Source organism: Elephantulus edwardii, unplaced genomic scaffold (assembly GCF_000299155.1).
Source record: "Elephantulus edwardii isolate Elephantulus edwardi_28Jun2011 unplaced genomic scaffold, EleEdw1.0 scaffold00167, whole genome shotgun sequence".
Taxonomy (NCBI): Eukaryota; Metazoa; Chordata; class Mammalia; order Macroscelidea; family Macroscelididae; genus Elephantulus; species Elephantulus edwardii.
Window position 1 is genome coordinate 3,532,795 of NW_006399917.1, and position 25,099 is coordinate 3,557,893.

At 41.4% G+C, this 25,099-nt stretch overlaps 1 protein-coding gene across 1 annotated transcript in view; it reads right to left on the minus strand.

Annotated features, from left to right (window-relative positions):
* Positions 1-432: 432 nt before the first annotated feature.
* The window catches only part of PGM2 (phosphoglucomutase 2), a 57,984-nt gene continuing 33,317 nt past the window's right edge, over positions 433-25,099 (minus strand). Inside the window, exons 6-14 of the mRNA XM_006895425.1 lie at positions 24,564-24,757; positions 22,743-22,932; positions 17,873-17,970; positions 15,834-16,014; positions 15,650-15,743; positions 12,682-12,811; positions 9,892-10,081; positions 9,097-9,230; positions 433-535 (exon numbers count right to left, since the gene is read on the minus strand). Of these exons, the coding sequence (XP_006895487.1) occupies positions 433-535; positions 9,097-9,230; positions 9,892-10,081; positions 12,682-12,811; positions 15,650-15,743; positions 15,834-16,014; positions 17,873-17,970; positions 22,743-22,932; positions 24,564-24,757 (1,314 nt within the window). The remainder of the gene's footprint in view (positions 536-9,096; positions 9,231-9,891; positions 10,082-12,681; positions 12,812-15,649; positions 15,744-15,833; positions 16,015-17,872; positions 17,971-22,742; positions 22,933-24,563; positions 24,758-25,099) is intronic.

The following is a 25,099-nucleotide window of genomic DNA, read 5'->3' on the forward strand; positions in this document are numbered from 1 at the left end:
GATATTGCGCCTCCTTCTCCGGCAGAGCGTCTGGTGGATTCGAACCGTGTTCCTCTGGGATTGCAGTGCAGCTTCTTGAAGGTTAGTTATTTTTAAAAGTTCTTTTAAAAAATTCACATAATACCCAGGTTCAAACTTTAAAAAAAATGTAATGCTAAATTCCTTTTTCTAATTCTAAATTTTTCTTCTTTTGTTGTTTTAAACCTACTATGTATACCTTTTCAGAGGAATGTTGTCTTGTTAGCTTTGGCCATTTTCATTTACACACCTTAAAAAGCGAATATAATATGAGGAATGTTAAGTTTATTTTAAAAAAAATACATAAATACACGGAGTAATACTTTTAAATAACCAGCCTTTAAAAGCATTGCTTCACAAATCAAGTTCAGCTTAATTTTAGCTGTACTTCTGTTCATCCGTGGGTGGAATGTTTTACTCCCCTTTTGGCTGCAGGTTATATTTCTGTGGCTGGAAAAAATGTTCTTCAAGAGCACTGACTAGTTCATTCAGCTCCTTCTTCAGCTGCTCAGGATCGCTGAAATACAAGGAGAATTCCAAATCAACAAGTCTTCCCAAAGCACATTTTAATGACAATTAAGTAATACTAATAATCTGCATTATGCAGATTACACAACCCTGCTTGCTGAAACTGAGGAGGACCTGACATGCTTGCTGCAGAGGGTCAGACTGCAGCTTTCAGTATGGATTGAGGCTCAATGTCAAGAAGACAAAGATTCTCACCACTGGACCAATTGGCAGCATCAGGATGGATGGTGAAGAGATTAACATTGTTAACAACTTTAGTCTGCTTGACTCCACGGTCAACACTCTTGGCACCAGTAGTCAGGACATCAAAAAAACGTATTGCGATGGGAAAGTCTGCTGTTAGGGACCTCTCCAGGGTACTGAAGAGCAATGGTGTCACTCTGGAGACTAAGGTGCGTCTGATACAGTCTATGGTCTTCGCAATCACTTGTTATGCATCAGAGAATTAGACAATGACTAGGAAGGACAGAAGGAGAATTGACGCCTTTGAGCTGTGGTGCTGGAGGAGAGTATTGAATGTACCATGGACTGCCAAGAAAACAAATAGATTCATCCTGGAGAGGGTTAAACCAGGCTGCTCCTTGGAGGCAAGGATTCTGGGGCTTCGTCTGACATACTCTGGACATGTTGTAAGGAGGGACAGGTCCTTGGAGAGGGACATCATGCTTGGGAGGGTGGAAGGACAACGCAAGAGGGGAAGACCCTATATGAGGTGGATTGGTTCAGTGACTAGGGTAATCAGGATGGGTGTGTCAGAGGCACTGCGATTGGCACAGGATAGAGCAGGGTTTAGGGCTGTTGTACATAGGGTCACTATGAGTCACAAGTGACTTGAAGGCATATAACAACAACAACAATACTGACATTTACTTAATTCAGGGCTAAATTGGTCAAAACTCTTAAGGCCCTAAAGAGCTCTGGAGGCCTAGTGGTAAGGAGCTGACTACCATTCCAAAGGCATGCAGTTCAAATCCACCAGCTGCTCTGTGAGAGAAAGATGGGCAATCTCCTCCTTTGTGATTCAACTGCTTCTGAAAACCTCTGGAGAGTCAGCAAAGGGTCAGTTCCAACTTGAAAGTATACAACAAGGACCTCTGGTGGCGAAGGAAGTAGGGTTTTGTGCTGCCAACCCAAAGGTAAGCAGTTTGAATCCACCAGCAGTTCTAAAGAGAAAGATGAGCAATCTTCACTTCTATGATTTACAACATCTGAAAACCTTCTGGAGGTTCAGCTACTAGTAAGTTCTAACTCAACAGCAATGAGTTTGAGTTTTGATGTCCCAAGTATGGGAACACATCTGTTGGCTTAGACAAAAACTCCTTTAGACAATACGCAGGACTTTCCCCAAAGGTTTCTCTTTTGGGGTCTTTACTGAAAATCTTTTCATAAGAATTTTTAAGCAGCATAAATTTTAAACTTGTCTACCTAAAAGAAGTCAGTCTTGAGACTAAGGTGCTCCTGATACAGGCCATGGTCTCTGCAATCACTTGCTATGCATCAGAGAGCTGGACAATGACTAGGGATGATAGGAGAATTGATGCCTTTGAGCTGTGGTGCTGGAGAAGAGTATTGAATATATCACGGACTGCTAGGAGAACAAACAGATTCATCCTGGAGAGGGTGAAGCCAGGCTGCTCCTTGGAGGCAAGGATTCTGGGGCTTCGTCTGACACACTTGGGACATGTTGTAAGGAGAGACAGGTCGTTAGAGAGGGACATCATGCTGGGTAGAGTAGAGGGACAGCGCAGGAGGGGAAGACCCTCTATGAGGTGGATTGATTCAGTGACTGGGGTAATAGGGGTAGGTGTGTTGGAGACAGTGAGACTGGCATTGGATAGAGCTGGGTTTAGGGCTGTTGTACATAGGGTCGCTATGAGTTATAGACGACTTAATGGCACATAACAACAGCAACCTAAAAAATCTGCGATGTTTGCAACTAACAAATAGTACAGAGGCAAATTTCCTGGCTCCAGCTGTCATTCCATCCTCTGAACTATGGAAAATAAGACCTGTCTGTGAGTTTCCAGTCTCCAGGGATAGGAATGCTCCGGATCATGTTCGCTGTCAAGCAGCCTTGTCTGAAAACTGTTCACACGATGGAGATTCATAAAGCGCCACCTGCTGGTACGGTGCAGTCACACACCAGGCACTCAGACCCAGCAGGCTTCATCTTTACCATTCTTCCTCCAGGACCAAGGAGATGACAGAATATGGATACTGGCGGTCCTGGGGTCTGATCCTCATCTTTCATGAGGGAGACGTGGCTTTGATTTCTGGCCAATGCACTCCATGCACAACTATCATCCTTGATAGATGGAAAATAGATTGAAGTTGTCAATAATTTTCACAAACACCAGCCGTGGCAGCAGTTGGTGGACTGTGTGTCTCTATGAGGCTGGATAGGCTGCAGAGGAGTTTCTTACTGCATTTGACACATCAGCGTCAGTGTTTAGCATCACAGCAACCACGAGTTAACCTCTGTACAGCAAATGGATAAACCAGCACTATACCACTTAGGAGAATGTTTGACCAAAAACAATTAAAACCAAGCCTGAGGGCTGCAGATTAAAATCACCCACCTTTGGCTTATCGTAAAAGCTCAGCAGTTGTCAGAAGTGCAGGGGAAGGTGGGTGGTGAACAGGTGGACCATGGGTAATTTTAAAGGCAGTATAATTCTTCTGTTGCTGCAATGGCAGACATGTGACACGCATATGCCACAAAGTCATAGAACTAGGAATGTGTTTCTCTCTAACCATCATAAAAAAAAAAACACCTTTAAGCTATGTAAGGACTAAATGTTGAATTTTCTGTTAGGAGAAAACACTCCTCATTTTAAGGACTTCTGAAGAAGATTGAAATTCTCACATCAATTTGGCTAAACTACAGTGTTTAGTTACCTATTAAAACACTGTTGTTGTTAGGTGCCATCAAGTTGAGTACAACTCAATAGCAGTCCTATGAACAACAGATCTGAACTCTATCCTATCCTGTGCCATCCTCATAATTTTTATTATATCCTCAAGCCCACTGGTGAAAGGATAAACAAAATTGTGGTCCATCCATAAACAAAGTATTATTCAGTGCTTGAAAAACATGAGCTACCAAGCTACAAAAGGATGTGGAAAAACTGTAAACATATTGCTAAGTGAAAGATGTTAGCCTAAAAAGGCTCCATGTTTTGAACTACGTAGCACTCTGTTGTTGCTGGTATGTACCACTGTGTTGACTGCTACTCAGAGTGACCCCTATTCAAAGACCTGTTGTTCTGTATCGTTGAGTTGGAACTAAGCCATAGCTGACCCGCCAGTGGGTTTTCAAGAAGCAGTTAATTGCATGAGAGGAGTCTGTCAGTCTTTCTCCTGCAGAGCAACTGGTGGATTAGAACGACGTTCCTTAGTGTTGGCAGTGCAACTCCTTACAACTCAGCCACTAGAGTTCCTTATTCAAACACTAGTCCAGCTATCTTGTAGATGGGATTAAAGTTTACCAGCTGACTCTGGGTAAAGGAAGTGATCCTAGATACTCGGAGGGCTTAGGGTGTGTGTGTGCTGAGTTTGTTAGTTGAAAGGCCTTTAGGATATCACTGAGGTATTCCTGAAGAATTCTACTTGTGGATACAACTCCAGCTCATGCTCAGAGTATCAGCCTGCTCTTGCTGATAGTTACTATTCATTCTTTTTTAAATTGTTTTGGTTTTGTTTTTTTAATTGCCAGCCAATCAGAACCTACTAATAACTCACCCTGTAGTAGGTTTCCCAGGCTGTAAATCTCACAGGAAGATAATGTCTGCACATGAGAATACTGTCCATCTTTCATCCAAGTTGCTGCTGGTGGATTCGAACCATAGGACAGGGGAAGCCTTTGAGTTAGCAGCCCACCTCCCGAATGGAAATCACCGGAGCTTCTACTAGCTAGTTCCCCAGATTTCAGACCTGCCTAGTCAGTCTCCACAGTCATGTAAACTATCAAGCAGTACATTCAGTATCGCTGGCTTACTGGTTCTGTTCTGTATCTCTGGTAGGACTCTGACTGATAAAGCTATTATCCAATAATCATGAGATTATTCTTGTTCTTAGGAGATGTAAGCTGAGCTATTTAAGAGTAAAGTATGAAAAAAAGAGTCAAGTACCAAGAGGTCTGAGAAACTCAACATATTATAAAATGTTAACAATAGCTGAGTCAGATCAGTTAACTACAGCTTTCTATAAGCTTTTGAAAATAAAATTCCATTGGAACACATTCGTTTATGCATTCAGCTGCTTTCACATTTCAACTACAGAACTGAGTAGTTATGATAGAGACAGCATGGCCTGCAAACCCTGAAGTATTTACTACTTAGTTCTTTGCAGGAAAAGTTTGCCAGTACTCATCTAAGTGAAGAAGATACGCTAAGTTGCCATCAAGACGACTCTGACTCAGAGCAACCCCATGAGCAATGAATCTGAACCCGGTCCTATCCTAGGCCATCCTCACGACCTTTGATATGCTCCAGCCCCTTGACAGAGTCACCGTGCCAATCCATCTCATGGAGGGCTGTCCTCTCTTCCTCTGACCCTTCCTTCACCGTTCCCTGAATGAGGTCTTTCCCCAAAGATCGGTCCTTCCTGATAACACATGCAAAGTATGTGAGTGAAGTTTCCCCATCATTCTCTCTTACGAGCACCGTGATTGCACTTCCTTCAAAATAGATTTGTTCGGCAGGGGGAAAAACGAAGATAGAGTTAGTTGTCTTTTAGCAATCTGTGGGCTATTCAATATTCTTTGTTGAAACAACAAATCAAAAGTAATAATTCTCCTTCAGTCTTCCTTATTCATTATCCAACTCTTAGATGCATAAGAAAGAATTGAAAATACCACGGCTTGGATCAGATGCAACTTAGTCTTCAAACTACTGTTTTTCTCGTTAGCCCTTTAGAGAGGTCCTCGACAGCAGATTTTCCCACTGACGTCTTGATTGCTGCTCTCATGGGTACTGATTGTGGATCCAAGCAAAAAGAAATTGTTGGCAAATTCAATCGTTCTTCCATCTACCATGGTGTTTCTTCTTTGCTCACATGCAATTCATATTGAAGGCTGTAATATTTTATTTTCTTCAGTAAATGCTTCAAATCTTCTTTGCTTTATATAAACAAGGTTGTCTCATCTTCATAGCACAGGTTATTAATAAGTCTTCCTTCAATCCTAAGGCCACATTCTTCTTCACACAGTCTAGCTTCTTGACTGATTTTCTTAGCATACATACTGAGTAAGCATAGAGAAAGGATACAATCGTAACACACACTTTTCCTGACTTAAACCATGCAGCGTTCCCTTGCTCTTTTGGGACAAAAGCCTTTTGATCTATGTGAGGGTTTTTCATGAACACAGTTACGTGTTCTGAGATTCCCCTTCTTCTCAATGTCCACCATAATTGGTTATGAAACACACAGTCAAATGCCTTCGTACAGTCAATAAAACACAAGTAACCACCTCTCTGATATTCTCTGCTTTCAGCCAAGACCCAGCTGACATCAGAAATGAGATCCTTGATGCCATGGCCCCTTCTGTAGCCAACTTGAATTTCTGGCAGCTCTCAGCTGATGTACTTACTGTTCTAGCCATTTAAAAATAAATTTTAGCAAGATTTTACTTGCATGTGATATTAATGATCTTGCTTGATAATTTCCACATTCTGTTGTATTACCATTTGGGGGAAATATATACCTTTGCCAGTTATTCTTGGCATCGGCTAGTAAGCATGTTCGGGGCTGCAACTGTTTGTTGAAATACCTGAATTGGCATTTGATCAATTCTTGGGCCTTATTGTTTGCCAATGCATCCAGTTCAGCTTGAACTTAAAGGAATGGTGAGGTATAATTCCTATAATCTTAAAGCACTGAAGAGTTTTAGGTATCCTTTACTACTTTTATTCTTTCGTTTAAAGGGGACTATGAGCACTGGTTAAATGTATGTTTTCCTCAGAACTCAACCCAAGCTTTCTCTTTTTTGTTTTAATTTTTCTTTGAGTTTTGAGGGAAAGCTTACAGAAAAGACTAGTATTTCACTCAGCTATTCACACACAAAGAGACTGAAAGTAAAAAATTCAGAAGAATGTCTAGTCATGCTTTATTGACTATGCAAAGGCATTTGACTGTGTGAATCATAACAAGTTATGGTTAACATTGAGAGGACTGGGAATCACAAAGCATTGTGCTCATGCAAAACCTACTCCTTGACCAGGAAGCTATTTTGAGAAAAGAGCAAAGGAACAATACATCATTTAAGATAAAGAAAGAAGACGGTCAGGGTTACGTACTGGACTCTATGAAGAAGAATGTGACATCAAGAGTGGAGGAAGACATCAATAACCTGGGTTATGCAGATGACAGAATCTTACTTGCTGAAAGTGAGGAGGGCTTGAAGCACTTGTTGCACAAGATCAAAGAATACAGCCTTCAATATGGATTGCAGCTCAAGGTCAAGAAAACAAAAATTCTTACCACTGGACTTATAGGTGTCATCACGATAGATGGAGAAAGATTGAAAGTAACATTTTTCTAAACTAAACATTTTTAAATCAATTTCATATTTCTTTCTGTTTTTTAAAAATGCACCTAATAAAAAAATCAAAATAACTCCCTTTCTATTTGTACTGGACAGTGTTGACTTAAGTAATCTTACATTATTATTTCTTTCTTTTTAGTCTCAGCTGTATTTTAAACAGGGAAGTACTGGTTAAATGAGTAGTAGGTGAGCTAGTACCCAGCATCACACTTTCACGTGGCAGCCACATGCACCAAGGCTGTTGATGTTTAGAACTTTATGGTTTTTGGAAACTGACCCAGCTGAAGCCTTTGCCAAGGTCACAGAAACATGGCACTGAAGCTACCAGGCTGGTAATGCTTTGGCAGCAATAATTGAACTGAGCTCTTTGGCAGCTCTTCATCCTCCCTGGGGCCCAGGGGACACGGTATGGTAGGTCATCAGAGCTATTTGTTGATGTATATGGAATGGATTTGAATATAATCTATTAGAGACATGGCAAGACAACCAGGAAGGGGGGGAATTCGTAGGTGCTATCGTCAGGCTGGAGACTAAGGTGCTCCTGATCCAGGCTAGAGTCTTTGCAATTACATGCTATGCATTGGAGAGTTGGACAGTGAATAGGGATGATAGAAAGAGAATTGATGCCTTTGAGTTGTGGTGCTGGAGAAGAGTGCTGAATATACCATGGACTGCTAGGAGAACAAACAGGTCTGTCCTGGAGGCGGAAAAGCCAGGATTCAGAATTCTGGAATCAAGGATTCTGAAGCTTTGTCTGACATACTTTGGGCATGTTGCAAGGAGGGACTGGTCCTTGGAGAGGGACATCATGTTTGGGAGAGTGGAGGGACGGCGCAGGAGAGGAAGATCAATTCTGTGAGTGGAGTGGTGGGAATGAATGTGTTTGAGACAGCGAGGTGGGCACAGGATGGGACGGCGTTTAGGGCTCTTGTACATAGGGTCACTGAGTCGCAAGTGACTCGATGGCACATAACAACAACAACAACAACAACAATCATTAAGTAAAAAAGACTTAGAAAAAAGTAAGTATTAGTACCACTACCAAAAAAAAGGCATGAAACATTCCAAGTTGATTACTACTCTTAGTGAGCGTAGGAACAACAGATTACAATTTTGCCCTCTCCTCCACTCTCTTCTTCACAGTCTCTGCCATGCTCAAGCCCATTGCTGCAATCACTGTATCAATGCTCAAGATACTAAAATTCATTGCCACAGAGCTGGAACCAACTTCTAGCTCACCTTCCTAATGGACTTTAAGGAGCCTGTAAATCACGAGATTAGACTGTTCATCTCTCTCCTGTGGAGCAGCTGGTGGATTCGAACCACTCGAGAGGCTCTGCTTAGATGAGCAGCACATCTTCCTACAGGCTCGGGCATCAGGGTCATTGTTGTTGTTGTTGCTGTTACGTGCTGTCAAGTTGCCTGCGACTCATAGTGACTCTATGTACAACAGCCCTAAACCCTGCTCTATGCTGTGCCAATCTCACTGTCTCCATCACACCTACCCTTATCACCTCAGTCACTGAATCAATCCATCTCATCGAGGTTCTTCCTTTCCTGCGCTGTCCCTCCACCCTCCCAAGCATGATGTCCCTCTCCAAGGACTGATCCTGCCTTGCAACATGGCCAGAGTATGTCAGAATTCTTGCCTCCAAGAAGCAGCCTGGCTTCACCTTCTCCAGGACAAACCTGTTCTTTTAGCAGTCCATGATTTAATACTCTTCTCCAACACCACAACTCAAATGCATCCATTCTCCTATCATCTTTATTCATTGTCCAGCTCTCTGATGCATAGTGTCATTAGCAGAGAAAAACTACAGAACTGCTTATAGCTACAAGTATGCAACCTTGTCTTTGGATGCTTCAAGTAGCCATCAAAATCAGATACAAATATCACTGCAAGTTTTGAGACATTCATCATTGAACTAAGTGCTGGAAAAGTTATAAAAAAATCTTATGTTAGCATTTAAAATTAACTTATTTTCGGAGGTCCCAGCACTCCATACCTGTTTCCAGGCGGAGCACACAGTTCCGCGTAGTACTTGATTTTGGGTTCTGTACCACTGGTCCGCATGGTGGCCACGCCTCCGTTAGCAAAGGTAAAAGTGATCATCTGGCTGCTTTTACTAGTTGGGAGAACCTAGGGATTAATGCACACATGTAAACAATCAAACTCGCTCACTACCAGAGCGCCTTCAAATATGCTTTGTAAACTTTCAGTCAAATCACAATAAAAAGGAATAAATACATGCAAAAAGAAAAACTACTAAATTGTAGGTAGATAATCTGTGTAAATTACCAGTAAAGGATAAAAATAAGAAATGTGCTGGTCTTATGTAGACAAGTAGGTATGCATGGATCTGGATTAATTTTTTTTTAAATAAAGTATCTGTTGGAACTAATAAAAAGGGGAAAATTGTAAGCAAACTTAATTTTTCTTAGGAGTATTGCTTTATAAATGAAAGTATCGAACTCTCAACGTTTGAAATAGGTCTTTTAAAAAAGCACTTAAAAGTAATTTCTCAGGAGTCAGAATCTAATCATAGCTGACTCATCTTTCTTGTACAGAGCAAGCAATTGGTGGATTTGAACCACTTTCCTTTGCGTTGGCAACACAATTCCTTACCCAATAGGTCACTCGAGCTCCCTTACCAATATTACCCTCTAGATATAAAGAAGAAAATACAGAACAAATTGAATAATGCCTAAAGCCAACACCAATTATATGATTAAATAATTTCATCGATTCATTTTTAAAAGGTCACCATGAAAGTTTGCTGATAAAAGTAAATGTTACTCACAGCTTTTTTGTCAGGCTGGGTATCATCATAGCCAGTTGTAAGGTCCCTAATTCCAGAAATTTCAAACCTGCCACACGTTTTTGGGTAAGTGTCCTTCCCACCATAATTTCTAAGGTTTTCAAATAATTTTTTAATGGTGCCTTGATCATGGCAGATAAAATACGAAGCCTTGGTAATATGGTAGCCATACCTATCAAAACAAATAGAAAAACACACAAAATAAGGAACAAATAATGCTGAATAATATATACAAGCCATGTATATTTTCCAAGAAATGGAGCAAAGAACGCACTGGCTTCAAAGAAGTAAGTTAGCATCAAAAAAGATGTTTGAAAAATCTCCCCAGGGATAACAGTTACAGTATGGTCTTCAGCCTATTTTTGTGACTTGACATTCTGTTGAGATTCCATTACGTCATGCCCATTCCTTTAATACACTGTCTCTGGTGGCTTTAGCACCATAAAAGAACAGTCGAGTAACTGCTACAAACACTAAGGGTCCTCAAAGCCTAGTTAGTATATGCGATCAGGCTTTCTATAGGAAAAGCTGTTACCCCTTGTCCATCACATGCCTTAAAATCCTTTGTGTATTATTGAACCGAAGGGCTTGACTTCCTAGTATTCACACAGTAGGGAGACACATCTGTGCTCCAGACAATGGAACTGAACAGTACAGCTGTCTAAAGTCTGCACAGCAGCCCTGAGTCATTAACAAATAAACAGCCACACGTTTCCACTTGAGACACAGACTCAAGAAGAGTCATATTTAGTTGAAGTTCCTACAGAATCCCTCAAATCACCGATGCTAAAAAATTTTTTCTTTTTATTGTTTAACACTTAGCTTTTTGTGTGCCATCGAGTTGGAACCAACTCATAGCTGACCCTACAGTAGGTGTTCAGAAGCAGGAGATCACATGGAAGGAGATTCCCTGTCCTTCTCGCATGGAGCAGCTGGTGGACCAGAACCACATGCCTTTTGGACTGTAGTGCAGCTCCTTACCACTTTGGCCACCAGAACTTCTTGGACAGTAATATTGGCCTGTAACAAGCCCAATGAATAGTTGTCTTTGTGGTGGTGTTATGAACTGTTGAGTCCAAATTGACTCACAGGTGACCCTCCAGTGGGTTTTCAGAGGCAGTGAGTTACACAGGAAAAGAATGTCTGTCTTTCTCCCCAGGAGCTGCTGGTGAATACAAAGTATCTGTCTTTGGGTTGGCTGTGCATCTCCTTACCCACTAGGTCACCAAAGCTCCCTAAAATAGGCTTTTCATACCTTCAGTCAAATCACAAACTAAAAAAAAACAAACAGACTATATTGTAGGTAGATATTCTGTGTAGATTATTAATATAGGATAAAACTAAGAAATGTGCTGATCTCACATAAACAAGTGGGTCCTTGTGGCTTGGAAATTAAAAATAAAATTCTGATGATAGCAACACACAAAGGTAGAAAGTAGATTACTCTCAAACATCTTACACAGCAGTAAAACTAAACATGACAAACATTGACTCTAATGTCAAAATTAGACAAAGTGTCAGGTGAACCTAACACCCTATTTCTAATGTTAGTTAGTATATGATTTTGTGATTCTACACAAAAGATTAAGTATTATAAGAAGACACTCAACTATTTTATCTCAATTGCTGAAAATGGTCCACATTGTATATTATATATATTCCAAAAAGCCAAAAAAATGTTTGAGTCTCATTACTGCTTTACAACTCATTAATATTCATTCAGTAATCAACACATGTTACAAGACTCTTACATTTACAAATAATCAACTATCTTTTTTTTCAATCAACTGACTCTTAAGCCCAAAAGATCCACTTAAATATTTTATAATAAATTGTCATCATGCTTTAATTCAGAATTTAGATTTGAATGTTACTTTTTAAAATTTGTCTTATTTCTATTTATTTATTATTTTATTATTTGTGTGTGTGTGTACTGTCAAGTCAGATTGGACTGGGACAGGAGGAGATCGCCCCTCCTTCTCCAGAAGAGCATCTGGTGGATTCTAACAGTGCACCTTCAGGATTACGGTGCAGCTTCTTGCCACTAGGCCACCAGAGCTCCCTCTTGAATGTTACTTTTACTTAATACATTTAATCTTTTTTGACAAAAGGCACAAGCATCTTCAATTACCCATTTCTGCAGCAACTAATGTCTTGCTTTATTAAGAATTTTTGAGGTTATGAATGGCAATTAGTATTAAGTGGTTAAACATGAAAACAAAAAAAATGAAGAAATCAAACTAACTGTAACAATGAGTTTAAACGTGGCAGAGATTGTGAGGAAGGCACAGGATAGGGAAAGGTTGGATCTTTCATAGTCACCATAACTCATAGTTAACTTGATGGGCGGCACCCAACAACAACAACCCACTGTGCCATTATTTCTCCTCTCGATCACTCAATTATCATCACTCTTAAAGGAAGTGCTATCATCTTTAAATATCATTTCCTACTTGCCTCTATAACTACTAATAAGCTGTCTCTAAAAAAAAAAATCAAGGAAGCAAATGGGAAGGATACAGGCAAAAAGACAGGGTAATGATGGGCAAGATCCAATGGTGATTGATTTGATTAAACATAATGTATAAGAATGATTGTATGAAACACAATGTGAATGAAGAATAGTGTGAAACACAATATAAACAAACTTTGTAAGCAAACCTATTGAAAAATACAATGTAAAAATCAAATTAATAACCAATAAATGTATCTTCTACACAAAGACATGAGAAGCATGAAAAGAAATATTGCTTTAATTAAACAGAGTCTTACTCAATGTAGATGGCCTTTAGCTGCTGAGACAGAGACAGGTTCTTGGTTGCTAGGAAGCTCGCTAACTCTGCACTTATCACAGCGGCACTGACTCCATCTTTGTCCAGAACGAAGGGGCAGCACATGTACCCTGCAGAGAACACACATCACATACAGAAACTTCGCTTTCTTCACAGCACTGTGTCAAGCTGCACGCTGGTCCACATCCTACCAATCAGGATTAGAGCTGACACCACATTAAGTGTATGGACAACTCTCATCGCCATATATTAAGGACCTAATGCAGTGCCTACATTCAGCAAACCCTTAAGAACTATTTGCTGAATAACTTAAAAGAGTTTTCTTCCTAGCCAAATCATGCACACTCATTGCTATTGTTGTTGTTGTGTGCTATGGAGTTGGAACTGACCCATAACTGACCCTCCAGTGGGTTTTCAGAGAATTAATCACAGGGAAGGAGACTGCCCGTTCTCCTGTAAAGCGACTGGTGGCTTTGAATCTCATAACTTTGGGATTGCAGTGCAGCTTCTTACTGCCAGGCTTCTTACCACTAGATCTCTCTTGCATACTCACTAGGTCCAGTCAAAGTCCTTCCAGCTCATACAAAATAATTTCTAACTCTAGACAATGCTTATCTCTTTGATTTCCCCAAATCCCAATGACTCTTGTCACTGAGTTGATTCTGACCCCATAAGACATAGTAGAACTGCCCTATAGGGTTTGCAAGGCTGTAGCCCTTAACAGGAGAGGAGGGCCTTATCTGTCTCCCATGGAACAGCTGGAGGTTTGAACTACCAACCTTTGAGTTAACAACTGAGAGCTTATATCCTATGCCAAAGTTCCTGAGTCCTAACAGTTCTTGCTATTATATTGGTCATCTGGACACCTGCCCTATTTATTTGTGATTTGTGGTGTTGTTGTTGTTAAGTGCCACTGAGTTATAGACAACTCATAGTGACCCTATGAACGAAAGACCTGGACACTTGTATAACTTTCATCGTTTCTCTAAGTTCATAGTTTCCGGAGGCAAGCTATTTTAGAAGTGGATGCCACTCCTGCTTCCAAACTTGTTTTAATCTGGGAGCTCCATCAAACGCTGCCCACTTTTGGTAACCATTATCACATCTGACACATCAGTGTCACAGTGTTTAGCATCACAGCTTAAAAAGATCTACATAAGCTGCTTGAAAGGGTGTCACAGTGTTTAGCATCACAGCTTAAAAAGATCTACATAAGCTGCTTGAAAGGGTGGAGGGAGAGTGCAGGAGAGGAAGACCCCAGATGAGAAGAACTGGAACAGTGACTAGGGCAATGGAGGTATGTGTGTCAGAGTCAATGAGACTGGCTCATGACAGGACAGGCTTCAGAGCTGCTGTACATAGAGTTGCTATGAGTGACAGGCAACTCGACAGTACATAACCGCAACAACATAAGCTGTTGACGGCCAAGGTCAGCAGCATCAGTTTCATCCAGAGTCACTGTGCAATAGAGATGTGATAAATATTTGATAAACAAATGTAAGAAAATCTTTCTCCTTTAAAAATTAAAAATGTAAGGTGTTAATAATGGATAACTAGTTAAATAACGTCTATCTGTGCTATAGAGGAGCCTAAGTGGCACAGCGGTTAAAACATTCAGCTGTTAAAAGGTTCAAATCCACCAGGTGTTCCACGGGAGAAAAATGAGGCCATCTGCTTCTATAAAGACAGCCTTGCAAACCCTCAGGGACAGGTCTGTTGTCTTACAAAGGTTGGAAATGATTTGATAGCAGGAGTTTTTATTGGCAGGTTCTACAGAGGATATATAGATAGAACCAGAGGAGCACACATTTAATAACAAAGGGAGCTCTGGTGGGGTAGTCGGTGGACAGTTGTGCTGCTAACCTATAGGTGGTCAGTTCAAATACAAGAGTGGTTCCTTCTGTACAATTAACAGCTCTGAATACCAGCTGGAAGGTCAGCTATGAGTCAGCTCCATTTGACATAAATGAGTTTGAATTAGTAGCTAAAATATTCCCAGCACAAACATCTGAATTTTTCTTTTTGATAGTTGCCTCTCATTTCTGTGTGTGTATATATACAGATTAATAATCTAGGACACTGGTGTTTAGTCATCCAGGTTGGCCTTGGAGCTGTGCGTTGGAGCGACCACGCTTGTGTGAGCAGCACAATGGTGCTATCTCCTATCTTCCTGGTAAACCCCAGCACAGATCCTCAGGTATCACTTTCAGGGGAGAATGAACTACACGCTGTACAAGGCCCGGCAGCTTCTCAAATTATAGCAACCTTGCACAGAACACCACTGTTTTTAGTCACCTGAGAAAGAATTTTATTTCTTTCATAAATAACTTGGTTCTATACAAGATATTCCTTTTGCTGTTATGTGCTGTCGAGTCGACCGGGACTCACAGTGAGCCTTTGAGCAACAGCCTGAACCTTGCCTTCTCCTGAGCCAACCTCACCATTTTTGTCACACCTGACCCACTGCCACAGTCACTGTGCCAATCCAACTTGTCAAGCATCTATCTTCCTCTCTTGTGCTGGCCTTCTGTCCTTCCAAGCAAGATGACCTTCTCCAAGGACTAGCCCCTCCTGATAATAAAAGTATGTGAGACAGACCTTCATCCTTCTTGCTTGCAAGGAACACCCTGGTTTTGCTTTCTCCAGGACAGACTTGTTTGTTCCTTTGGTAAAATTACTTTTAGCAGAAAAATACATCTGAGATGCTAATTTTGGTCAACTTTAAGGAACATTAAAAGTTACAGAAGCATGAAAACCCCAAATCCCTGTAAATGTTCATTAAAATTATTAAAATTTAATAATTAAAAAAAAGTTACAGAAGCACCATAAATGATATGCTCTTACTCTATGGCTGATCTTTTGAATTCAGATCCAAACGCCACTCCTTTCCCCATATGTTAACAGTCCACAGAGAAATCAGTTCTCTCATTCAAGTGATCACTGCTTACCGATAGCTTCTTCAAATGCGAAGAGCACATTTTTCCCCTGGTCTATGAGTTGCTTGGCTCTGTTTCCCATCCACTTAAAGCCAGTTAACGTTTCCTAGAGGGATTGTTCAGAAGAGAAGGAAATGCCTTAGATCTCTGACAAAGCCAAGGAAAGGGGAGCGCCTAATCCTGGCAAATCCCTTACCTCAAAATGAAAGCCCTCCTTCAACGCGATGGCCCGTAGGATTTTGGAGGAGACCGTGCTGGATAGCATGTAGGTGTCTTTGAGGGCGCTGCGATCTTGGTTCTTCTCCTTCCAAGAGGTAAAGAGCCACCAGCCCAGGAGCGCCCCCACCTCATTGCCGGAAAACACTCTCCACTCACCCCTGAAAGAGAGGACAGCCATTCCATCCGTGTGATCTCAAGAAGGCATTGGCCAGGGGACAACCGAGTCAAATAAGACTCCCCATAGCACTTCCAAGCCACTTCTTCCTATTCATCATCTTCAGATAAACAGGCAAAAATGTAACTTCCACATCACAAACCTTTGAGATACATGCTATCCTCTTTAACCAGAATGCCTGGATAAAAATGCTGCCTTTGTGCATCGTATGAAATCAAGCGTATCAGCAATCGTGCTTGATGCCTTTCAGTCCTCTGCTTTGTGTTCGGCATAACTGGAGGGTGCTAGCAAGCTCCCCTCTCACGTATAAAACAAGCCTGCATGTCTCGTCATGCTTTGCCTGGTTCGTACTGTGGATTCCAAGAGGGTAATCGCTTAGCGTTCTTTAAGGGGAGCTTGATATTGAAACAGAACACCAGAAACTAGAGATGCCGTATCCTCCTCTCGCAAACACCACACACCACATTAGCTAAACTTTCTAAAAACGAATCCAGAATTGATCCCGTTTTGTCATGACCTGAAACCATAACCTGTCAGTAGTGCCTCGCTACACATGACACACTTGGCGTAACACAAAAGATTGTTTGCACTAGACTTACTTTCCTGATCTTCTGCCTCTGTAAGGAGCTCTGGTGGTACAGTGCTTAAAGAATTTGACCACAGATTTAAAAAAGCTGGTGGTTTGAACCCAACCCACCCGCCATTCTTCATGAGGAAGATGAGGTGGCCTGCTTCTGCGAGGACTTAGAGCGTTGGAAACCCCGGGGGCAGCTCTACTCCAGGTCGCTTTGAGTTGGAATCAACTCAAAGGTGGTGAGTCTAGTTTGGTGGATAGAAATTCTCTGATCAAACATGTCTTTAAAACTGTGCCTGTATCCTACTGGTCCTCCCTGGTCTGCTCGCCTAAATCCAACATTTCCTTCACAGTCTGACTCTTTACCAAGTCTACTGACAAATAGAAACCAGAACAGACCAGAGAACCCTACTGCCATTGCCTCAATTATCTTTCACCAGGATTGTGGGTACACAAATCTTACCAGGGGCAGACTGCCTTGGCTGTCTGTCCCTCAAGGAGTGGTTGGTGGGTTTTGGACAGCCAATCTTTCAGGTGGGAGCTCAACATTAAGGTACTAAACCAAAGTCAGCACTGAGCAAAGGCGGTCTTCCTCACTCTGCATTGAATCACTGTTTTTGGATAACACTGAGTTGACCTCCTCTCATTGCAATCCCAGAGGAAAGTCATAGGGTTTCCTCCACTGTAATCTTTTTTTTTTTTTTTTAGATTTTTTTTAATTTTTATTTTTATTATTTTTGTGTGAGTATATCGTCAAATCAGATATTCCTGGTACAGGAGGAGATTGTCCCTCCTTCCCCGGCAGAGCATCTGGTGGATTCAAACCGTGCGCCTCTGGGATTGTAGTTGCAGCTCCTTGCCACTAGGCCACCAGAGCTCCCCTACTGTAATCTTTAGAGGAGAATATTAGCAGGTCTTTCCCCTGAAGACGATGAATGAATTCTAAACATCAATCTGTCAGTTAACAGGCAAGCAGTTAAGGTGGGTCTCACGAGGGTTCCTCATCCACTAATTCCAATGAAATCAGTATCAATTAAGGTCTTCAATACCAGGCTGATTTACTCTGCATTACGCTTGCCAATTAGGAGATTGTTCAGAGCATCATCTTGTCTTGTTAGACGGCTTGGAAGGAATCATTGACGTGATAGTTTGCCTAACAAACTGGAATAACTTCCAAGGAGGTCCACCCTTTCCAGGTTGCTTCTGAAGCTGTGCAGCTCTGTAATTTTTGTCATATACATTGTTACGTTATCATAATTCCTTTTACCTGTCTTGTTTTTCTGCTATGGCAAGTCTATCAGCATCTGGATCATTTGCCAAAACAATCTGTGCCTTGGTTTTGTCGGCCAAACCAAAAGAGAGTGTCTGAAAAAGAGTTTGAAAAGGAAAAATAAATACCAATCACTTAAGTCAAGAGGGGAATAGTCCGTTGTCTTTAAAAATGTCCAGGTTTTGGGTGCTTTAATTTTTTTTAATTGATATTTCAAGGAAAGTTTACAGATAACTTAGATTCATTCACTGTTGCACACTCTTCCCTACCCCACCCCTTACAGGTTGCTTTTCTCTTTAAAAAGATTCTTTCATTGTTGCACAATTTCCTACTCCCCCTCCCCCACATCCACTTTGCTATGCACCACCCATTCTGCATTATTGTCATGCAAAGAATACCTAATCATATATTTCTTTTAGACCGTTCTTTCCCTCATCTATTTAAATTCAGTGTTCATTATTTATCCCCTCTTCTCTTCGTTTCCCCCCAACTTCCATGTCAGTCCTGTTTTATAACAGTGGCACTATGCAGTCTTTGTCCTTTTGTGACTGAGATATTTCACTCAGCATAATGTCCTCCAGGGTCACCCATTTGGTATATTTTGTAAGCTCCTTATTTTTCACTGCTATATGAATATACCACCGTTTCTCATTTGTTGATGGTCACAGAGATGAAATCGGTTAAGTGGGGAAATGAAAGCCGCTTTAACAAACGGCGTGCAAAATTGGAAAACTATCTGTAGAAAACTCAAGCATGACCCACACCTCACACCATACACAAAAGTCAACTCAAAGTGGATCAAGGATCTAAGAGTAAAACCAACAATGATAAATTTCAGAGGAAAGCTTGGAAGAACTCCAGAAACCCTAATCTACAGCATGAACAGTCTCCTATGCACCCTGAAAAACCTACAATCAGGAGAGAATAAAATAGATGAAAGGGATCTTTTAACAATCAAATCCCCATGCACATTAAAAAACTTTTACAACAGGGTAAAAAGGAAAGTCACAGACTTGGAAAAAATATTTGGTAATGACATGTCAGATAAGGGACTTATATCTAGAATTTATAGAAAACTCCAGCACCGCAACAAAGAAAACAACCCAATCACAAAATGGGCACAGTATATGAATAGACACTTCACCAAAGAAGACATACAAGTGGTGAACAAACACATGAAGAAATATTCAAAATCCCTAGCTCTAAGAGAGACACAAATCGAAACAACTATGGGATACCATCTCACCCCAGTATAGTTCAACAGAGTGGCAAGCAACAAATGCTGGCGAGGTTGTGGAGAAATTGGAATCCTTATTCACTCTTGGTGGGAATGTAAAATGGTGTATCCACTCTCTAAGGCAGTATGGCGCTTTCTCAAAGAGTTGAAAATAAAACTACCATTTGACCCAGCAATTGCACTACTGGGAATCTACCCTAAAGAAACCAGAACTGCCACCCAAACAGATATATACACACTCATGTTTAGATTTGGTGAAGTCATGAGGCCAGTAGGTGTGGATGTGATCCTGTCTAGAGATGAAGTCTCTGAAGATTTTGTCCGTTAATATCAGGTATAGGTTAAGGCTTAATTGAAAAGAGTGGGTGTTAATCCAATAAATGGACTCCTTCTGAACGATAAAAATAGCATATGAACTTTGATAAATGCCGACAGTTATAGGAAGGCTTTAGGCCTCTTGTTCATAGGGTCACTATGAGTCATGCTCAACTCAAAGGCAATCAACAAACAACAGTACAGGGAGATAGAGGAAGAACAATCATACAAAGATGCACCTTCAAGTCAAGGAACACTTGGAGTCCCCATTAACAAGAGAAGAGGCATGGAATATATTTTCCTCCTAAAACTCTGAAGAAATCATCATGGTGACACCCTGGTCTGTGCTCTGGGTCTCCAGACAGTAACTCAACACAGTGCTTTTGTTTAAAGCCACCCACTATTTTGCGGCAGTAACTCTAGAACTGATAGAAAGACTTTCCCCAGGTCAAAGCGGAGTTTTATTTCTGTAGCTGGTCTTGGTTGTCCACAGAAGATTTGCAATCCAAGGTCAGATGACAGGAATATCAACACCGGGCCTGCCCACGCCTGTGGGATTCCTCCCATCTGAATGTGTGTGTGGCTGGACTGGTCTTTCCAGACATTCACCACGTTATCAATCTCAAAAAATAAACCAAACCCTGAACATCACTGAGGTTAAGAGGGTTCTGAGAACCAGAACATAAAACTTCTTTTTATTAGAGAAAGGATTATGAAGGAATAAAAACAAGATGACAAATCTGTATATATTACTATACTGACATAAAGGAAACACAGCAAATAAAATTTAAACTACATTAAATAAATAAAATTCATAAATTAAATTTAGATTCCTGCTTTCCTACTCTGGTTCAAAACAAAGTTATCACTGGGTAAATGCAAACTCAAGAGATCTCATGTACACAGACTAGACCTGTTTCATACAATTGTCAAGGCTGTAACTTTTTTTGTTAATTGACATTATTTATGCATTGTCCAATTTTCCCTCCCATTCATTCATTATTGCACTTTTCTCCCCTCCCAAACCCCCCACCCAGTATACTACCCTCTTAGAAAAGTAAAAGAAAAATTCTTTCATTGTTTTACAATCCCTCCCCCAAAGTCCACTCCACTATGCAGCCTTTGCTCTGGACTTCTGTCATGACAAAAATACCTAATCACATATCCCTTTTAAACAGTTTTCTCCCTCATCTGTTTCAATGCAGTATACATTATTAAACCCCTCTTTCTCAGTCTCCCCCCTACCCCGATGTCAGTCCTGTTTTACAACAGTGGCACTATACAGTATTTGTCCTTTTGTGACTGAGATACTTCACTCAGCATAATGTCCTCCAGGGTCACCCATTTTGAATAATAATGCATGAGTTCCTTGGTTTTCAATGCATCATAATATTCCATTGTGTGAATATACCACAGTTTTTCTCTATCCATTCGTTTGCTGATGGGCACTTAGGTTGTTACCAACTTCTTGCTATTATGAACAAAGCCGCAATAAACATGGGTGCGCATAAAGCTGTAACTTTTTGAGTTACTGGTAGGCAGCAGTGGGGGCATAGTCTATAGGAAGTTACACTGGTAACCCAAAGGCTGTGCAAAGATGGGCAGTTTCCTCCTGTTTCACTTTACAGCCTCAGAAATTGGATGACAGTGAGTGCTTTGGGATTTTTTTTTTTTTAACTTTTTGGAAGCAAATCACCAGGGTGCCTTTGGCTGGGTTCAAACTGTCAATCTCACGGTTAGTCATCAAGTACTTAATCATTTGTACCACCCAGGGACTCCCATATCCTGGTTTGCTCCCGCACTCACCCCCAAGAACATGGAAACAGTCCAACATGTCCAGCCATAATTGAATTGTTGTTGTTGTTGCTCACAGCGACCCTATGTACGTACAACAACAGCCCTAAACCCTGTCCTAGTCTGTGCCAATTGCACTGTCTCCGACACACCTACCCCCATTACCCCAGTCACTGAATCAATCCATCTCATCGAGGGTCTTCCTCCCTCCACACTCCCAAGCATGACGTCCCTTTCTAAGGACTGGTCCCTCCTTGCAACATGCCCAAAGTATGTCAGACGAATCCTCAGAATCCTTGCCTCCAAGAGGCAGCCTGGCTTCACCTTGACCAGGACAAACCTATTTGTTCTTCAGCACCACAGCTCAAATATATCAATTCTCCTTCTGTCATCTCTAGTCCAGCTCTCTGATGCATAGCAAGTGATTGCAAAGACTATGGCATGTATTAGGTGCACTTTAGTCTCCAGACTGACATCATTGCTCTTCAGCACTTTAGCGAGTTCTCTAACCACAACTGAATAGATTGAGAAATTATAGTATATTCACATGATGAAATAGTACATAGCACTCAGGAACAATGATTTTGTAAATCACTACCTAACTTGGGAGGGATTGGAGAGCATTATGCTGAGTGAACTAACTCATCCCAATACTGTATAAGACCTGAAAGTTCCGGTGGCCTGGTGGCCAGAAATGATGCTGCAATCACAAAGGCACAAGGTTTAAATCCACCAGATGCTCTGCTAGAGAAGGTGGGGGCAATCTCCTCCTGTGCCAGTCAGATCCAATTCGACAGTACCCAAAGCCAAAACAAAACAAAAATTAAAAAAAATACAAATACTGTATAAAACCATTATTGTAGAAATAGATAACTAGTAAAATATGTATGAGGATTTAAGGGGGGGGCAGGGACACACAGGGGTGAGGATGAGTGGAAGATGTAATCATAGGGTCACATAGTTTGATAGGTAGAGGGAACGGTGGGTTAAGGAAGTGGGAAAGATTTGGTGTGAAAAACAAAGAGAAGGCAAATTCACTGCTGTTGAATAATCAATTTTGACTCAACAACCCTTCATGGGGCTTCTGAGGCTGTACATCTTTCTAGGAGGAGGCCAGCATCTTTCTCGTAACCCACTATGTCACCACACCTCCTTCACACCCTCATGTTGTTGTGTACAGTCGAGTTGGAACCCACCTATAGCTAACCCTCCAGCAGGTTTTCAGAGGCAGTGAATTGCATGAGAAGAGACTGTCGACCTTTCTACAGAGCAGTTAGCGATTCGAATTGCGTGCTTCTGGGATTTCAGTGCAGCTTCTTACCCCTATGCCACCAGAGCTCCCTCCATACCTCATACTAGGCTAACCTGAAGATTCCTTTAAGAAATCAATAGCTGATAAATAGAAATATAGCCTATGGTGAAATTAGTTTTCACCAGCACAATATAAACACACACAACCTTTTTACTAGGCAGCAATCATTTTGAACATAGGGAGAGATAAAGAAAAAAAAATTGGGTTACCAAGACACCTTTGCCCTCTTCTGGGTTCGGATATTTCACGGTGGGGAACTCGGGATCAGGATCCTTCTGCTCGGGCACAGCCTCCGGGGGAGCGAAGTCAAAGGCTCTGAAGGCGGACTGCACGAAGTCATGGCCAACGCCGTGCACCGACGTGTGCACGAACTTCACCTTGCTCTGCCTGTTCACACTCCTAGGATCAGACACACCAAGACACATGGTGAGGTCTACAGAGATGGCTCTCAAAACAAGAATGCTTGCAGTGTAACTGAGACCTATTCTCAAGAATGTAAAAAATCAATGTAATACGAATGCCCCAGATAGCTGAATATCTGTTAGAAGAAAATGAAATAAAAATGTATCCACTCCTTCCTAAACTGATGCATAAAGGCCTAAAACACCTTCATCTCTAACAGAAGCCCTGGTCATATTGTGTGTTACATGGGAGGCTGTTAAGCTAAAAGTCGGGAGTTCAAACCCACTAAGCACCCCATAAATGTGTAGATTTACAGTCTCAGAAACCCCGTGGAGGGTGGTTATGAGTCAAGATCAACGCGGTAACAATGGATGTGGCTTTGGATCACCTAGTCAGTTTCAGGATGTCAGAAGGTGTTCAGAATTGGATTCACGGCACAGCTTTCACATCCACGGGGGATGAGAAGAAACCCAGGGCTCAGATTCCAGGACAAGACTCACAGTGGGCTCAGTACAAGCCTATCCCTGGCAATGCAACCTCACTTGTTAAATGTCCCTTTTAACAAAATGTGATAGCATAACCCATGTGTAAAAATTGAAAAAAAAAAAAAAGGAGATTTATCAAATAACAGCCCTGCTTAGGTAAGTTCCATGTTTTAGGAACTTAGCAATATCGTTTGCTGACCTTGAGTCAGGCACCCTATAAATTGCACTATTAACCCACAGGCAAAGCCACTCTGGAAGTTCGAATCCAACCATGGTTTTATGAGAGAAGTGTAATCTCCTTCCATGTGATTTACAGCCTCAGAAACCTAATGGAAGGTCAGCTAAGAGCTGGCTTTGACTTAACAGCAACAAGTGGTGAATGACCATTCAGAAAAATTATGCAAATAATGACAAAGTGTTAAACTCATACATTGAGGGATATGTATGGGTATATATTTGGGAGAAAGTGGATATTTTATTTTGTGAGTAATGGAACAAGATACTGCCTAGCTTTGTACCATCTCTAAGCCTGCTTATAGGTAGGACTGTTGTTGGACTGTCAAAGTGAGTCAACAACTATCACTAAGAAGTTTTTTCCATTCACACACACACACATACGGAGAGAGAAAGGGAGAGGGAGAGGGAGCAAGGAAGAGTGGGGGAGAGAGAGAGACAGAGAGAAAGAGCGGAGAGAGCGAAAGAGCGAGAGCGAGCGAGAGAGTGTGGGGGGGGAGAGAGAGAGCGCGCGCGCCATGTGCAAGCAGCGAATGACACCATGAGCTGGCCATATTTGTCTGGTTTTTCTTCCTGCCCCTCCCACCCCTCCTTGTCTTCATAAACAGTATTTCCTTGGAAGACAGCCACATTCACACACCTTCCTTTACTGCTATCTCCAGCTACTTGCCGGCTACAACAGAAGAGCTGAGCAGTGGCATCAATGTCTACACGGATCCAATGCCAAACTCTTTACTCTCTGTCCCTTTGAGAGCAAAGTTTGCTGACCCCGATTCACAGCTTCTAAAACCAGAAACTGCACTATACGTGCCATTAAAAAGACAGATTTCATGAAAGCTGATAAAATTGGGCTCAATCAAATAATTCCATTCCCTTCAGGCTAGTGAAGATACAGCCCATTTCCCTTACCTGTGAAAGCAGTATTTTTTCAGGTCTTCAAAGTAGTCTTTATTGATGGAAGCAGTTGGGTTATGAAGAAGCAAACTGCCATCAATTAATGAATCATCCCAAGCTTTTGGCCACGGCTCCAGATTTTCTTCAATAGCTTGAGAAATTCCTTTATCATGAGGAGAAATGATCTGGGCTCCATTATCCCAATAGACCTATGGGATGCAGAGGCACATCAACAATTTAAAAAAAAAATCTTGTTTATAAGGGTAGACTGACATGATGACTGTTGCAATGGGTTCTTGTGTGTCAGGAAGTGTGGGGATGGCGCAGGACAGAAGAGGGTTCTGATCTTTTGTTCAAAGGTTTGCTAAGAGTTGTGCTCACTCCACAGCACCTAGCAACAATCACATACTGACCCTATGAACTTTCCCTATCATGTGTCATCATGATCAAGCCCAGTGTTCCAGTCACTGTATCAGTCTTCTTGTGGCTGTCAGGTATTGAGCTGAATGTGACACACAGTGACCCTATGAACAGCAGATCTGAACCTCGCT